A 16,989-nucleotide genomic window follows, 5' to 3' on the forward strand; every position below is an offset into this window, starting at 1 on the left:
CAGTCTGAGCGCAGACCTCGCCGGAGCACACCTGTGTGGGCGGGGCCAGCAGCCCTGTGACCTCCGGCTGATGACAGGGAGCGCCGTGGAGCTGCGCGTTAGCTCTGCATCTAGTCATTGGCGCTCAGTTACCGGTTTTGGTCTCCGTGGCAACCAGGTGTGATTCTGAGCTCGGGTCGCCACGTTTGAGACACGCTGACATGCGTATTTAGTGTTTCAGAGAAAGACTTATTCAAATTAAATGTGTCAGAAAATAATAATAATAATAATAAATGTGGGTTTAAGTGTTTTATTTACAATTATAAAATTACTGAAAAAATAATACACATAATATAATTAAAAAAACACATTTAATTTTCATTAGAAATAGTAAAAAAATATATTCAAAAGAGACAAAACTGAAATGTGAAGGTTTGGCCTTTGGGCGCGTTTGTAAACTCACAAGCTGATCTTTCCTTAAAAAAATCTCATAAAACAGTCGCCATGATGAAAGTAGGGAAATACAACTATTCACTTTATTTTATGTTTATTTCACGCCAATCAATTAACTTTACTTAAATTTATTTGTATTTACTTAATTTTATGAAGTTGTTGCAGCTTAAAAATGATGAGTTACTGTTTATGTGTTTTTTCTTCTTTTTTTTAAATTTGCTTAATTCATCAAACGCTCAGTTTCCTAAATACAACCGAGTAAACACAACTGTGAGGTCAGACTAACGTGGTTTGATTAAGTGAAGACAATGGGTTTCATACATTTAAATAAGATCATTTTCAGATTTTACAGAGCAAAATGATTTTATTTTTTTTGGAAAAGTGTAGGAATCCGGTTGCCTCGAAAAATCAGAGTAAATATAGCTTTTAATTTATGTTCACTACGTATCGAAGTGTTAAGTTTACTTAAAATTAAGTTGTTTGTACTTAATTTTGTGAAGTTGTTGTGGTTGTTTTGCATCTCTTTTTGGCTGTTTTGTCTCTGTGTTTGTTTTTTTTCTCTTTGTGGTCATTTTTGTCTCTTCGTGGTTGTTTTGCGTCTCTTTATAGTCGTTTTTTGTCTCGTTGTAGTTGTTTTTCGTCTTTTTGTGATTGTTTTGTGTGTCTTTGGGTTGTTTTGCGTCTCTTTGGGGTCGTTTTTTGTGTCTTTGTGGTCTGAACACGTTGATATAAAGAAAACATAAATTCTAATTTGTAGTCATATTTACTTTGGTCTTTCCGGTCGGCCTGTTTCTGAGATATTTTCATAAGTGAGATCAGCTTGTCATATTTTTCAGTGTGCGAGGTGACGTGGATACAGAGTAACAGGAGTTAAGGTTAAAGTCACACAGATGCCGCAGCGACAGTTCGTGGCGTCACACCGTGTTGGTCCCGTGTGGCCATTCCCCCGTGTCGAACATGTGCGACATCAGATAGTCCTCGTACCGTCCGTCTATCAGCTTGGCTGCGTTGTTGCGGGCGAACCAGCAGTCCACGCTCTGCGTCCCGCCGTAGATCCTCCTGCTCTTCTGAACCACGGGCACCGAGCGCTCCTTCACCTTCAGGACGGTCGGCGGCTTCGAGTCTGCGTCTGCAGGAAGCTCTGCCAGTCCCACGTGCTCATACAGGAACTGACCTGGAGGGAGGAGACGGAGGAGACGGACAAGCTCAGCACTATGGTCTCATGATGCTTATTTATTTATTTATTTATTTATTTTTAAAAACGACATTTGATGTCTGAAAAGCCAAAGACCGACAGATTTCCTCGGTCAGACGGCGGTGCAAAAACGTACCCAGCAGGCCGTGGCAGCTGCTCGACAGCCCCTTGCTGTCGGCGATGTAGAAGCCCAGGTGGTCCCTCTGGTATGGCGCCGGGTTCTTGTACTGATGCAGCAGGATCACGAACACGATGTTCCCGCCGACCGTCACCGTCACGTTCGACCTCCCCACGATGGACACGGACAGAGCGCCGCTGTCCACCGCCACCGTGGAGTGACAGGGCAGCACCATCCTGTCTCGCCCGTCCAGGATCACCTTCTTAGGCGTCACCTCGATGTAGGCGCGTTGCGGACGATCCACCACGATGGTGACGGTGCTGAAATAAGTCCGTTGCTGCTTATGGCTGCCAGGTGGAGCCGGGGCGCCGATCAGCTTCCCGTTTACGGTCACACCTGGAGACACATGACGACACGCGTGATCCATGTAGACGTTTTTGTGAAAGCAGGACTTTAGTGGCGTGTGCTTTTCTGAGGAGTCTTACCGGAGTTTTTGTGGTCGGATACGAGGCGCAGGACGTGTCCGGGCTCGCCGTTGATGTTGAAGCACACGGTCAGTTTACTGAGCGGGAACTCCACCACAAAGTGGGGGTCACCGTCCGCTGAGGACGTTTAAACATCAAGAGAAGGAAAACAAATTATAATAATGAACTTAATAAAGACAGCAGCAAAAATCAGGAATATGACAAGTGCAAAGAAGTATGTTTATTAAAAAAGGAAATTAACCGGTTTTAGGGCATTAAATTTTGTTATGTGACAGGAAGAAGGAATCATGTTTTATTTAATGCTTTGAAACTCGAGCAAATTGGCCGAACCTCTTTCAAGAACATGAGCGAAAGGAATTGAGCCACTTGAAAGTTTAAATTTTGATTTTATCTCTGAATCCTCTGCCTTCAGAAGACGCTGATTAGTCTTTAATTTGGGGATGTTTTTGAAGACTTGTGTTGCTCTGTGTGAGGAATCTCAGATCGTGTTTTATGAGACAGTTTATATCTTTAGCTCCTCAGGCTTGAGAGACGCGGCTCAGCTGAACAGAGACAGTAATGACGGGGTCATTAGCCGTCACTAACGGCCTCTGACGGGCTCCCTCTCTTTACTGTGACACAAACATCCAGCTCTCATCCTCGACTCTGCGGCCGCGCTCTGTGAGTTTGCAAACACGCACTTGCATGTTTAAAGTGCCATGTTGCGCTTGTGTTGGTATTTCAATTAGACCCTGTGCGCTCTTCCCTTCTTCTCAGGTCATGTTCAGAGACGTCCCCGAACCGCTCGCTGTCCGTGTGATCACCGACTGTCTGACGCATCCAAATTACAGGCCGCCCACAGAGCGCAGAGAGAGTCGACTGTACGGTCCCCTCTCCTCTCTTTGAAGACTCCTTTTTGGAGACTCGAAACCGCTGAGCATGATCGAACAGTAGAAAACAGTGGCACTCAACTTACGGTCCACGGTTGTTTTTATACTTTTAGTCTTCATAAGGTGTCAAAGTGCTTAAAACAGCATCAAAATAGTTTTTTGATCAAAAAAAGTGCCAATGGAGAAATCTGAGAAATGTCCCAAAACGTCCTAAACAAATGTCAATCCAAGATGTGTCCTAACATCAGAAAAACATCTTAAAATCCTAAAACTGTCCTAAAGTTTTAGAAATGTCCTAAAATCGTAGAAACGTCCTAAAATCCTAAAATCTTACAAATGTCAAAAAAAAATCCTAGAAACAACCTAAAATCCTAAAATCTCCAAATTGTCCTAAAATCTTAGAAAGGTCCTTCAATCCTAGAAACATCCTAAAGTCCAAGTAACATCCTAAAATTCTAGAAATGTCCTAAAATTTGAGAAGCATCATAAAATCTTAAAAACATGTATTGGGCTGCTCTGATTGGCTGCTGGCCCTTCTTTCCTTTTGCAAAAGTGCCCCCCTCCCCCCGATTTCAAGGGTTAAGGGGAGGATGTTAAACATGTTGACATGAGAGAGACAGCGTGGAGTCACCTGATGTTTTGGAGACGGTGATGGACTTCTTGGCGGGTCGTCTCTCAGCTTTACCTGTAAGAAGGAGGAGAATATTTAGTGCAGTGAGTCCGAGCGCTGCCACTGTCCGATGCTTCCTCTGTCCCGTGTGAGTAACTGTTGGGGGTCAGTTTTAGGGTCATACAGGAAGTCTGAGCAGAGAAAAGCTTTAGTTTGGCCTTCTCTGAAAGGAATACTGCACCCAAAACACAGTCAGAAATGCTTCTAAAAATGTCGTGATTTACGACAACAGCTGGACTTTGCTTGGATTCACAATTTTACTACGGCCTCCAAAAGTGACCCTGTTAAGTGACACGTTAAGGTATCATGAAAGCGTCCAACATGTTCCCACTGCATGTCGCAACAAGTCGCCGCTTTGCCGTGGACGTCTGCGTCTACATATTGAGCTCTAGATATCCGTCTGCGTGATGTCAACAAAAGCACACGGTGGCATGACGCTGGACGTGGTTATGTTTACGTAACAAAAGCACATGGCGTATCATAACAGCGTATCGTGAATTTTTGGACCGCGTTTAGGTTGATTGTGGTGCCGGAGTAGTTTTAGATTCAGTCCCACTTTACAGATTTTGAGTTTTCAGACGCGCTCTACAGATAAATGCAGGAGACTCGCTCTCACCGATGTTGTTGCTCAGAGACGAAGTCTGGCTGCCCGGCGTCCTGTTGGGTTTCTTTCCGTCCTCTGCGTCTCCCGGCAGTTCGTTGCCAGTTGAGTCGGCGTCGACGGCTGAAGGCGGGCTGGTGGGCGCCGGGGCCATGGTGCCGTCGGCCAGGACTTCAGGTTTCTCCACCACCAGGTTGGTGAGCGGCGTGAGGAAGTGGTAGGTCAGCGACAGGTTGGTCGCCTGCTCGATGTGACCTTCTCTCTCTTTGCTGGTTTGGCTGCGCAGCCGCGATCGCAGTCCGTCTTTGACGCTCAGGAAGCCCCACACGCGCTCCACAAAGTCCTCCGCTATTGACCCCAAAGCGACTCCTAACCCCTGAGCGACCCCTGACCCCGGAGGTTTGGCTCCGGCCGCCATCGCCGCCGTGGCTGCTTTCACGTGTTTCTCGGTCTCGATCTGTCGGCGTCGCAGCGGGACGTCGGTCTCCAGGACGATGCTCCTGTCGTTGTTGCTGGCGGTCACCTGGACGTGGAGGGATTCTGCGCTGCGGTTGGTCAGCTTGCCGGCGATGACGATCTCGGAGCCGTTGAAGTAGTTGGTGAACAGATGCTGAGTGACGTACTGGACTGAGTCCTCGGTGTAGTTGATTCTGATGTCGGACAGCAGAGGAGTTCCTATCTCATCGTAGAAGCTGCAAACCGACAAGGAGACATGCAGGATTACAGCTTTTTTCTGTTTTTACAACAAAAACATAAGAAACGATAAAAGTTTCTGTTTGAAAATCTGCAAAAATGTATAAAAGGAAAAAAGCCTCAAAAAATCTAAAAAAAATAAATAATTTTTTTTTAAATTAATTTTCTTCAAAATATCTGCAAAAACTTTTAAAGAAATAAAAAAATGCCATAAATTATTAAAGAAGAAAAATCGCCAAATACTTTCAAAGAAAATGCCAAAGTTTTTCTTTAAAATTCTGCAAAAACTTTTGAAGAAAACTATAATTTTCTTTAGAAATCATCAGAAATTGAAACAAAGACACAGATAGTTTCAGGGGCAGCTCGGTTGCTAATATCACTCTGAACATTGCCTCTGTGGCATCATAGATGTCGTCGGCCTTATTTCGTATTTTTTGCTCATTATGCTCTCAGCATCTAAACCCGACAGCTTCCTGTTGGTCTCACGTGTTGAGTTTCTTGGCTCGAGGGCACATCGGAGGAAGTTTATGAGGCAGAAAAAGAAACCTGTTCCTGCAGATTTCATCAAAACTCTTGTTTATTCAAACAGTTACCTTCCGGCTACGAACCTGGCCTGACATCTCGCAGAGTGTGCACGCATTCATGAAGGTGTGTGTGTGTGTGTGTGTGTGTGTGTGTGTGTGTGTGTGTGTGTGTGTGTGTGTGTGTGTGTGTGTGTGTCCTTGTTGTCACGCCGCAGTAAACCTCCTCACCTCTTAACCAGCGTGTTTGTTCAAGCAGCTCGGGGGCTATTATCTGCCCGGTCTATCTGTTAACCCCTCGTACACACTCAGATGCAGGTTTCGAAACACACACACACATTCCTGCCCGACTGAACAAACACCTCGTGTGTCCGAGTGCGGAAGAGAGAGAAGAGGTTTGTGTGTGAAGGAGAAAGAGGGCGGCTGCTGTCGTCTGTTGGACTTGATTAAAGAGGTCTGTTGTCAGCACCGTCACATTTGCGTTTCGGTTCCCTCGCCGCTCGATGAGAGATGGAGCGACGTGTCGGAGCGGCGGAGGGGAGGAATTAAGGAAAGCTAATTGATTAATAAGAGACGGATTATACTCGTGTGGAGGAGAAATTTAACAATAGATAATTATTTAAAGTAATAATTGATGATAAATATTCTTAGAAATAAGACATTCTGGGTTTTTCTTCGACCTTCTTATGTAGAAATACTCAACTTTTTTTGCTCAGGGGCCAATGTCAGGAGGCCAGGGGCCAGTCACAGCGGCCACATACACGTTTCGGGGATTTTAGGACGTTAGTGTCTCAGCTGTGTCCTCTGTCGGGGGTGTGGGGGATCCTCCTCTGGCTCTTTTTTTGATCAACAAGCTCTATTTTGATGCTGTTTTATGTCTCTGACACCTTACGGAGACTAAAACGATCCCGTGGGCCCAAAGTTGAGTATCACTGGTGTAGGTCACAGAGAAGCTGAATTATAGGCGTATCGCCATATTGGTCGCCATTTTTATAAATACAAGATGGCTGCTGGCAAATGTCACATCTTACTTTTCGAAAGTATCTGGTTGTAAAACCCACAAAATGGAGGAAATTTTCCACCAACATTCAGACTGGATTGGCGGCGACTAAAAGCACGAAGCTCTCACCCTTTGAGCATGGCGCTGGCGTCGGCCTCCTCGTGGATGCGTCTCATCATCCCGCAGTTCTCCAGAGCCATGCGCTCCAGCAGCCGGTAATCCACGTCGTTCCCGATCCCGATGGTGAAGATGCAGAACTTCTCCTGCACGGAGGAGCGAGCGTTCCCCAGGATGGCAGTGGACTGGATCTCCCCGACCGTGGGCCGTCCGTCGGTCAGGAAAATGATGAGGGAGACGCTGTTCGGGCTGGCGTCGGGGCCCGAGAGGTATTCCCGGAGCAGAGTGGAGCCCGTCTGGATGGCGCCGTCGATATTTGTACCTGCAGCGAGGAGACGTGATGACGGTTAACAGCTCCAGAAAACTTCATGGATCAGAATTATGGACAATTAATCCAACGTTATGGACTTTTATTTTTCCTGGTCGTCCAACCCGTTGTTGTGAACGCAAAATCACAAGAACACCCTGCAGGCATTTCTTCAAATTTAGCACAAACGTCCACTTGGACTCAACAATGAATTGATTAGATTTTGGTGGACAAAGGTTAAGGTCACTGTGACCTTTCATTTATGTCATTCTTACAAATCTGATATCCCAAGAGCTCCTTGAGGACATTTATTCAAATGTGGCACAAACATCCACCTGGACTCAAAGATGAACTTAATGAAATATGATGGTTAAATGTCAAAGGTCAAGGTCCCTGTGACCTCGTCTGTCTCATTCTCGTGTATCTCAAGAACACCTTGAGGGAATTTCTTCAAATTTGTCACAAACTTTCAAGTGGACTGAACAAAGAAATGATTAAAATTTAGCGTTCAAAGGTCAGAAGGCCAGAAAATGACAGAATTATTTTTTTTTTCATTTTTCGACCTTTATTATATTTATTTATATTTATTATATTAATTGTTCTTTGATGCAGATTTTTCGGTCTAGACCTTCACATTTCACACATTTAATCATATTTACACCAGGAAATGTCCTCATGGTGAACTTTTAGTCTTCAGAGTCAAATCTACGTGCACATGTTGCACCAGAGTAAATTTCGATAAACCACATTTGTCAAAATCCAACAGCTGTGAAGAAAACCAGTCAAAGGGTAAAACACGTCTCACCTCCGGTGGGAACCAGCATGTAAATGAACTTCTTGGCGTCTCTGATGTTGAGCGGCGTCACCGGTACGAGACGGTTCGGCTGCCAAACTTTGATTCTGTTGGAGAAGCTGACGAAGTTAAAGCGATCGCTGGGTCGCAGGTCCTTCAGGATGGTGAACAGAGCGTCTTTAGTCTGAGGAACAAAGAGAAATAATATAATCTTGTGTTTTTCTCACTCACCAACAACTGAATATTAGAGCATCATATTCCTCAAATAATGTAGAAATTCTTGTAATTTTTGGTGAATTTGTTTTTCTTTTAGGGTTTTTTTCTTTGCAAATTTTAGGCAAGGTTTTTATTTATTTATTTTTTTTATTTTAACAGTTTTGGTCATTTTAATGATTTTTTTTTGTTTTTTTACTTACTACTAACTACTTCCTACTTTCTTTTTCTTTCTCCCCTAAATATTGGTGATTTTTTTCCCTTTGATTAATTGTTATTATTAATATATGAAGGGGTTTAAAAAAAAAACAACCCAAAACCACTCCCCTCTCTTAGGCCTATTATTTACAAAAAAAAAGAAAAAGCCTCGGATGCTCAGGCCCAAAGACGCCATTTCTTTCCTCCAGATACGTCAATAAAAACTTAGATTAGATAATTACTCTGAATTTCTTTACTATCCTGTAGTTTGAATGTGTCCACGTAAAGAAATAGACAAACAAAAGTACATTTTCTTCGTATTTCTCGGCGGCGGCGCCTCACAGTGTCGGCCGCTCTGCAGCCCGTGTGTGGGTGTGATATATAATTTGGCTCTGGGGGGTTTGATGATGTCTGTTCGGGCTGTATACAGCGGCTCAGAGCTGAAACCCTCTATTGTGGAGCCGCATGCAAACACACTTGTTGTTCTGTTCGTGCGGCCCGCTGGGGGCTGGCGATGGGTGGGGGGACGGATCAAGGGGTCGAGGGTGCCGTTGTCTACAAAGTTCCATTACCCCATAGACGCTGACCTTCCTCCCTCACAGCGCGGCCTTGTGCTGTATGTTTCTACTTTTCCTCCTCACTGAAAATCTGTTTTTTCTTTCCTCTGCTTCTCGCGGCAGCTGCACAGATCAGCTCCGAGTCTGGCCGAGGGGATTATGGCGCTGTTGCAGATGGAGGGAAAAGGTCTGATATTGATATTGCAGAGTGGGAGGGAGGAGGCGGAGAGTCAGGTTCCCCGATCCAATACGGACATTTAAACTGCTTTTTTTCACGGGAAGTGAGAATTTCCTCTAAAACAGTCTGGAAAAGTAAGAAGTCCATATCTGGAACTTCTGGTCCAACCTGGAACTTATAGCTGCATTAGGAAACACTTTAACCCTTTGAAACCTGAGAAAACGTCGGGAGACGGCAGTGAAGAACGAAAAAGGAAATGACCCAAAAATTGGCAAGAAATAAGGAAAATGTACAAAAAACTACCTGAAAATGAGTTTGAAAACAATAATAATGATAATAATGATATTTATTTGTGGAACACTGTATGTGTATGGTACAGTACGGCAGTTTATGGTCTGATATGTTCGTGTATGATAGAGAACAGTACAGTATGATAATGGTATGGTCGTGTACGGTACGCTGAAATCCCAAACGTTGTCCCATGTAGGAGTGGAAACCCTGCACAGAGGAAGTTCAGAGAAACCCTCTGCATCGTACAGATTAATTTAACAGATTAATATTCCTGCAGCTAAAATGTTGAAAAGTATTTTCTAGATATCGGCTGAGCGAGCTGCGTTACCTGTCTGATCTTCGTCCCCAGCATGGAGGCGCTGGTGTCGATCACAAACACCACGTTCTTGGGAACAACTGGCAGGTCTTTGGGGGCGAAGTAGTGGACAAAGTGTCCGTTTAAAACCTGCAAAGAGAAGACGTTTACAGACGTGCAGCAGGCGGTGAGCCGCTGACGTGTGATCAGCAAAACACAGTTTGGATGTGAAGACAGACTCGAGAGTTTGGCAGCGGAGTGACTGCGATGGCAGCAAACCAGAGGAGTGAATCACTAACAGGTGTGTGTGTGTGTGTGTGTGTGTGTGTGTGTGTGTGTGTGTGTGTGTGTGTGTGTGCGTGCGTGCGTGTGCGCGCGCAGTTGGATGTGAAATTTATGTGCACACTTACAAAATATGAAAACTAAAGCATTTTTCACAGTCTTCTTTTGCTTTTATTCGTCTTTTTGTCATTATGTTTGTCAGTTTATGGCGGGAGCGCCGTGCACCTGAATGTCTCCGATCCCCATGTCTCTCTGCACATCGTAGCGGATCACGAAGTCTCCCAGGATGCCGTTGGTGGCGATCTTGGCCTGCTGGACGATGTTGGGGCTGAAGGTGATCTTGCAGACGTTCTTCTCGGTTTTGATCACGGTGGTGACGGGGGGCTCGGGGTTGGCTGAGGCACAAAGACAGGAAGTGTGTTTGTGTTTTGTCTGGCTCGAGAACAAAAGTCGTAAACGCACATGTGCGCGTGACCTTAAAGGGCGGGTCTAAAAATGATCTCTGTGTGCTTTGTTGATGATATTTCAGGTTATTGCGAGGGTGGCACCCTGATACATCCTGTTTTGAAACATTTTGTCTTCATATACATCAGTGATACTCAACTTACGGCACACAGGCCAAATCTGGCCCCTGACAGGCTGCTGGGTGGCCCCTCAACAGTTTTTACACTGGGAATCGTTTTTGTCCTTTTAGTCTCCATAAGGTGTCAGATCATAAAACAGCATCAAAATAGAGCTTGTTGATCAAAAAGTGCCAGAGGAGGATCCCCCACACCCCCAACAGAGGACACAGCTGAGACACCGATGTCCTAAAATACTATAAATGTCCTGAAATCTTAAAAAAACATCCTAAAATCTGACAAATGTCCTAAAACCCTAAAAATGTTCAAAAATCCAAGAAATGTCCAAAAATCTCAGAAACATTGTGAAATCCTGAGAATGTCTTGAAATCATAGAAACGTCTAAAATCCTAAAAAAAATGCTTTAAAATTCAAGAAATGTCCTTAATTCTGAGAAACATCCCCAAATCCTAAAAATGTGCTGAAATCTGAGAAATGTCTGAAAATTGATGTCCTGTAATCCCACAAATTTCCAAAAGTCCTAAAAGCACACTAAAATCCCCGAAATGTACTGAGATCTAGAAACAACGTTAAATCCTAAGAATATCCTGAAATCCTAGAAATGTCCTATATTCCTAAAAATTTCCTAAAAATGCCCTAAAATCCTTGAACCTCCTAAAATCTGAGGAATATCCTGAAATCTGAGATTTTTTCTTAAATCCTAGAAACCTGTACGTGGTTCCTGCCTCGTGTCATTTTACAAAAGTGGCCCCCAAACGAAGCCGGTTGAGAATCGCTGATCCACATATTCTTAAAACAGAGCGATCTCAGACAAAACTTGAATGATTTTTGAAATAATACAAACGCAGTAAATTTGTGATAATCAGATGAAATAATAAGGACTGTGCGTGAACCTGCTGCAGAGCTGGAGGCGCCGGCCGTCCTGCCGTTGCGGAGCGGCATCACCTGCAGGTCCGTGACGGGCGAGTGGTCGACGATGGTGACGTCCAGGCTGAGGCGGGTCACCAGCTGCAGCGGCCGCAGGCTGGTCACGTGTTCGTAGCGTCCCAGCCGCCGCTGCAGGAGCTCCTCGTAGGTCAGCAGGAAGATGGCGCGGTTCCGACCCGGGATGCTGGCCGCCATCCTGAACACCTCGACCTCCGGCTCCGGACTGGAAGGGACCGGAGAGGAGACGGCGTGAGAAAAAAGGTAACTTTTATCTCATGTTGAGGTGCTTTACTTCAGTTTTTATATTTTCTGCCACTTAAACGAGAGAAATATTTGACTTTTATATCGGAGCAATCATTTTCCTTTTTCAGCTTTAAATGCTCTTTTCTTACCTTTCGTGCAGCTGTTGACTGTCATTAATTTAGTGTGAATGTCAGTCGGTTACTTTAAACTGCAGATTTACAGTATTTGACTTATTCCGTTAAACGTGTTCAGAAAACGTCAGGATCAGATTCACTGAAAATTCTCTGAAACCCGACTGTTGTAGTAATTCATCTTTACGAGATCGATCCTTTGATTTGAATCAGTAAAGTTTTAGTTCCGTGAAAAGGTCGATATTTCTCAAACCACAGATTCGTTTCAGTTGTACGTCATTAAGAGTTCAGATCAAAAGTTGGAACTTTACATGTCAGCAGTTCGGGGGTTAACGCGTGCTTTTGTTTCGGCACAAAAAAACAGCGTTTTGGTCAAGATCATGTTTCGTCTTAAGATATCCACATTTGGTATCACAAAATCTGTAGGAAATTTGGCGACAGCTCGCTAAAACTGCGTTCAGTGGGAAAAACTCCGCTTTGACACATCGCCACCGTTGGCTAAAAACTATCGAGGATCGATGGCACGCTGGCTGGCTGGTTGCTGAAAAACACGTACGCGTGGCAGCACGCGCCGCTGTAAATACGGCCGCAGGAGGCCGAACAACGCCCTCGTTTGGTGGCATCACTGTTCTGATTTTATCCGTCGCTGGCCCTCCATGTTTGGAAAATTAGATTCGAATATTAACTTCAGACTTTAACTTTTGCGTTTTGCGTTCAGGTTTTTAAATATCGATTTTGTGACCCTCTCCAAACTTCAGTTTAATCAGAAGAGCTGTCGGCAGAAAAACGTGAAATATAGACGAGAGCAGAGGAAACGAAGAGCTGTGAACTGAACGGACAAAAACGTGGTTTCATGAAAACGTGGAGCTGCTTCTGTCCGCTCGTCGTCTCACAGCCGAATCACCGAATCACCGAATCTCTTCTCATTAAATGTCACGTTTTCATGTGACAGCTGGAGACGTGATGTCACTTCTTCCACACGTCACGTCTCCCGAGTCACGGATTTATGAGGCGATCGTCCCGACACTGCAGGAATGATGTCAGTCTCACACACACACACACACACAGAAAACACACACACACACACACACACAGAAAAAACACACACACACACACACACACAGAAAACACACACACACACACACACACACAGAAAACACACACACACACACACACACACAGAAAACACACACACACACACACACACAGAAAACACACACACACACACACACACACACACACACTCTCTGCGGCCGTCTCGTCGGGTTATTATCAATCTGTTTGCAAAATAGGAACATTAGAGGGAGCGAGTGCTGCTGTGTAATTAGGAGGAGACGCCAGACCAGAGGAGTGGCCACACACACACACACACATACACACAGAAACACACACACACACACTCAGAAACACACACGCACACACACACTGAAACACACACACACACACACTGAAACACACACACACACACGCTCTCAGGTTTGTCTCACCTTGCATCACCTGACTCTTTGTTCTTGGCTCTGCCGTTCTCCTGCTTGACCCTCTTCTCCTTCGGCCTGACCTCGCTCTGGTAGACACGCCCTCCGATGATCCTGGTTCACGGGGGTCAAAGGTCGAGGATTAGAGCCGGACCACCTACTGTCACGTTTCAGCCAGGCGGCTTTTCTTACACAGAAAGACTCAATCTGACGCTGAATCCTGCTGTTACCTGTTTACGGGTGAACTCTGGTCACCGTGTGTGTGTGTGTGTGTGTGTGTGTGTGTGTGTGTGTGTATGTGAGAGTGTGTGTGAGAGTGTGTGTGAGTGTGTGTGTGTGTGTGTGTGTGTGTGTGTGTGTGTGTGTGTGTGTGTGTGTGTGTGTGTGTGTGTGTGTGTGTGTGTGTGTGTGTGTGTGTGTGTGTGTGTGTGTGAGTGTGTGTGTGTGTGTGTGTGTGTGTGTGTGTGTGTGTGTGTGTGTGTGTGTGTGTGTGTGTGTGTGTGTGTGTGTGTGTGTGTGTGTGTGTGTGTGTGTGTGTGAGTGTGTGAGAGTGTGTGTGTGTGTGTGTGTGTGTGTGTGTGTGTGTGTGTGTGTGTGTTTACAGCAGTGTAAAAGTTTGCACCCTTTCTTGTCTCTTCGCTAACATGGCAACAGAAACATCATCAACCCAGACAGACAGACAGAAAGACAGGAGGACAGACAGACAGACAGGAGGACAGACAGACAGACAGGAGGACAGACAGACAGGAGGACAGGAGGACAGACAGACAGACAGAAAGACAGGAGGACAGGAGGACAGACAGACAGGAGGACAGACAGACAGACAGACAGGAGGACAGACAGACAGACAGACAGACAGACAGGCAGACAGACAGACAGGAGGACAGGAGGACAGACAGAAAGACAGGAGGACAGGAGGACAGACAGACAGGAGGACAGACAGACAGACAGACAGGAGGACAGACAGACAGGAGGACAGGAGGACAGGCAGACAGACAGACAGGAGGACAGACAGACAGACAGACAGACAGACAGACAGACAGACAGACAGGAGGACAGGAGGACAGACAGACAGACAGAAAGACAGGAGGACAGACAGACAGGAGGACAGACAGACAGACAGGAGGACAGACAGACAGGAGGACAGGAGGACAGACAGACAGACAGGCAGACAGACAGACAGGAGGACAGACAGACAGACAGACAGACAGGCAGACAGACAGACAGGAGGACAGACAGACAGGAGGACAGGAGGACAGACAGACAGGCAGACAGACAGACAGGAGGACGCTGTTGATTGATTTTTATTTAAAAGTCTTCGTGCTCTGTGAGAAAATGAATCTGATTTAAACTCTGATTTGAGTCTTGTAATTTTAATTGAATTGTGAATCTTTTTTTATTGCCTTTTTTTTGTTGGTTCAGAGTTTTACAAAATATCACTGTAAATGTAACACTTTTGTTTTTCTGTCTTTGTCCGTGTCCGTGTGTCCGCTCTGTGACTGTGGCTTTGACCATCTTACGATGACTTTATGTCCTCTGTCTGTCTCTGCTCAGGTGACCTGTGCGGCTCTTACATGGTGAAGTTGGAGACGTAGGCGCCGGCGGGGACCTGGAACTGGAAGACGCCCTCTGCGGCGGTGGAGTGGCGGTTGAGCATGGCGCAGTACACCGCCGTGAAGGCGTAACGGGAGATGATGGTGGTCTTGATGGAGAGCTCCTGGATGTGAGGTTTGGTCTCCTGCAGAGGTAAGATTGAAACGCCAAATTCTAAAAATGTCTGAGAAAAGTCCTAAAATCTTATTCATGTCCTGAAACCCTAGGAAATGTCCTTAAATTATAGAAATGGCCTAAAATCCTGGAAACATACTGAAATCCCTGAAATGTCCTAAAATGTAGAAACATCCTAAAAACCTAGAAAATGTCCTGAAATCCCTCAAATTCCCTAATATCCTAGAAACATACTAAAATCCTGAAAACATTCTTAAATCCTAAAAATGTCCTAAAATACTAAAAAATGTCAAAAGTTCCTAGGAATGTTCTAAAACCACAAAAATCTCCTAAAATCTCGAAAACCTCGTAAAAATCCTAGAAAAAAGCTCTGGGGTTCCACCCAAAAGTCACCTGGATTTCCACATTAGTGTTTTGGAATTTGGCGCGATTTTACGCAGCGCTGCTGTGTTTATAAAAATCCCGCGATTATATTTTTGTGAAGCCAAGTTGTCTGATCCCAGTGAGAGCTGAACTCTCCCATAGTTACAGAAACCAAACACAGGCGGAGGAATTAGTTCCCATGAGCTCAGATCCAGCATTACGGATCCTCTGGCACATCTGCGCGCCTGGCGGCTCTCCTGCGCGTCACGCCCAAAGCGCACGAGCTTAGGTTCACAAAATCTGCTTCTCGATAACTCAAACTGGGTCATGCATTTCAGACCAGTATCAAAAAAATACAAAATTGTCTTTGAATAAGCGTTTTCTTAACGCCAGGGAGTTCACCACGAACTGAGCTCTGATTTATCTGATGCGCCAAAAGATCAAATCTAAGATATCCGGCTAAAATAGGACACAACACTCTGATTAAACCATTTAAAATCTTTACTTTTTGTTTCAGTTATGTTTTATTAACAGTAGATTTGACCTCAAAACGCACCTAAAGCTCGATATTCAAGGAGAAGCAGATACATCTTTAAAAAATCTCCATATTTCTGCAGAAAATGTGACTTTACCTTCGTGAGTAAAGTTTTCACCTGCCGCGGGACTCTGCGCGGCGCCTGCGTGCACAAAGAAAACGAGTCAGACACGAAAATACGAACAGCACAAAGAAAAGCAGCTTTTACATGTCTTACAATGTCTAAATCAAAGTCTGCGAGCTCCGGGTCAAAGTCATCTCCGAACTGGGAGTCCCCCAGCTGTCCCAGTGCGCTCGCGCTGAGGCTCATCAGTAAAGGCAGCAGCAGCATTTTGCGCTTTTTCTCCGGGAAAACGCTTAAAAACATAAATGGGACATTATCTCCAGCGTGTCCGAGTCTCCGAGTGTCCAGATCCGAGTGACCTGCCGGAGCGGCGACACGGAGGGAGAAGCAGACCCCGCCCACCCACCGGAGGAGAGGGACGCGCCGTTTTGTTTTTGCCCCTCTGCTGCTGCCTTTACGGAGTGTCGGCTTTTTTTTTTAAATGCAATGATGAGCTAAAACTGTCCCACCAGAGAGCAGACACACATGGAAGACATACAGAAAATATGTTTTTAATCATTATAGTGACATGTTTAAAATTATACTTCAGAAAAAAATATATACAAATATTTATTTATTTTTTGATGTTTTTTTTCTTTATTATTTATTTTTGTTTATTTCTTTTAGTAATTTTCTTGTAACCTTTTCCCCTTTTTTTCTTTTTTCCCCTCTGCTGCATGAGAATCTTTGACAAAATAAAAAGGTTTCTGCAAAAAGCCATCGTCAGCATGATGGAGACATCACGAAACAAAATACTTTTAAATAATGGTGGTTTTTTTTCATTTTTCATTTATTTATTTAATCCTTATTTATTTATTTATAAGAACAAATTCTACAACAACTGGACTGTATATATTCTTTTCTTCTTATTTCAGCTCAGTTATTCAGTTACCATGTAAAAAAAAAAAAAATTTCAAAGCAATTAATTCCCTAAAAATCTACAATTTAGTCAAAACTCAATCAGATCTGCTGCTGGTGTTAAACTGAGTGGAGACGCGCCGGCTGCAGCAGTTCACTTTAGTTTGGCGGCATCTTGTGGCCAAAATGCAGGATTATATCTTTCTCCTGTACACTGGAGATATGTGTAT

The 16,989-nt window shown here is 44.6% G+C and overlaps 2 protein-coding genes across 4 annotated transcripts in view; one reads left to right on the forward strand and one right to left on the reverse strand.

The window, feature by feature from the left end:
- tmem110l (transmembrane protein 110, like) overlaps positions 1 to 14,865 on the forward strand; it is a 31,232-nt gene extending 16,367 nt beyond the window's left edge. The window contains exons 9-11 of one of the 3 annotated variants that reach the window (XR_015775556.1): positions 9,588 to 9,834; positions 10,018 to 10,149; positions 11,299 to 11,437. The gene's annotated coding sequence lies outside the window, so the exon portion shown is untranslated. Of the gene's footprint in view, positions 1 to 9,587; positions 9,835 to 10,017; positions 10,150 to 11,298; positions 11,438 to 14,726 lie in introns of those variants that run through there. The other 2 variants (XM_088072858.1, XM_088072857.1) reach the window with 2 other exon arrangements.
- itih5 (inter-alpha-trypsin inhibitor heavy chain 5) lies at positions 276 to 16,165 on the reverse strand. The gene is made up of 14 exons (XM_042511287.2): positions 16,016 to 16,165; positions 15,896 to 15,940; positions 14,747 to 14,910; positions 13,185 to 13,286; positions 11,290 to 11,546; positions 10,041 to 10,210; positions 9,567 to 9,683; positions 7,814 to 7,985; positions 6,714 to 7,023; positions 4,386 to 5,062; positions 3,731 to 3,784; positions 2,231 to 2,347; positions 1,764 to 2,141; positions 276 to 1,606 (listed from the first exon to the last, which is right to left on the reverse strand). The coding sequence occupies exons 1-14, from the start codon at positions 16,163 to 16,165 to the stop codon at positions 1,347 to 1,349; spliced, it is 2,973 nt and encodes a 990-aa protein (XP_042367221.2). The 3' UTR covers positions 276 to 1,346.
- Between the last annotated feature and the right edge of the window lie 824 nt (positions 16,166 to 16,989).

This window comes from Plectropomus leopardus, chromosome 22 (assembly GCF_026936395.1).
Source record: "Plectropomus leopardus strain MGB_pleo_1.0 chromosome 22, ASM2693639v1, whole genome shotgun sequence".
Lineage (NCBI taxonomy): Eukaryota > Metazoa > Chordata > Actinopteri > Perciformes > Serranidae > Plectropomus > Plectropomus leopardus.

Coding starts and splice junctions, on each gene's coding strand:
- itih5 (XM_042511287.2), bottom strand. CDS start 16,165: ATGTTTTTAAGCGTTTTCCCGGAGAAAAAGCGCAAAATGCTGCTGCTG. Junction 15,941..16,015: donor CAGACTTTGATTTAGACATT/GTAAGACATGTA, acceptor TTGTGCACGCAG/GCGCCGCGCAGAGTCCCGCG. Junction 11,547..13,184: donor AAAGAGTCAGGTGATGCAAG/GTGAGACAAACC, acceptor GGTCCCTTCCAG/TCCGGAGCCGGAGGTCGAGG.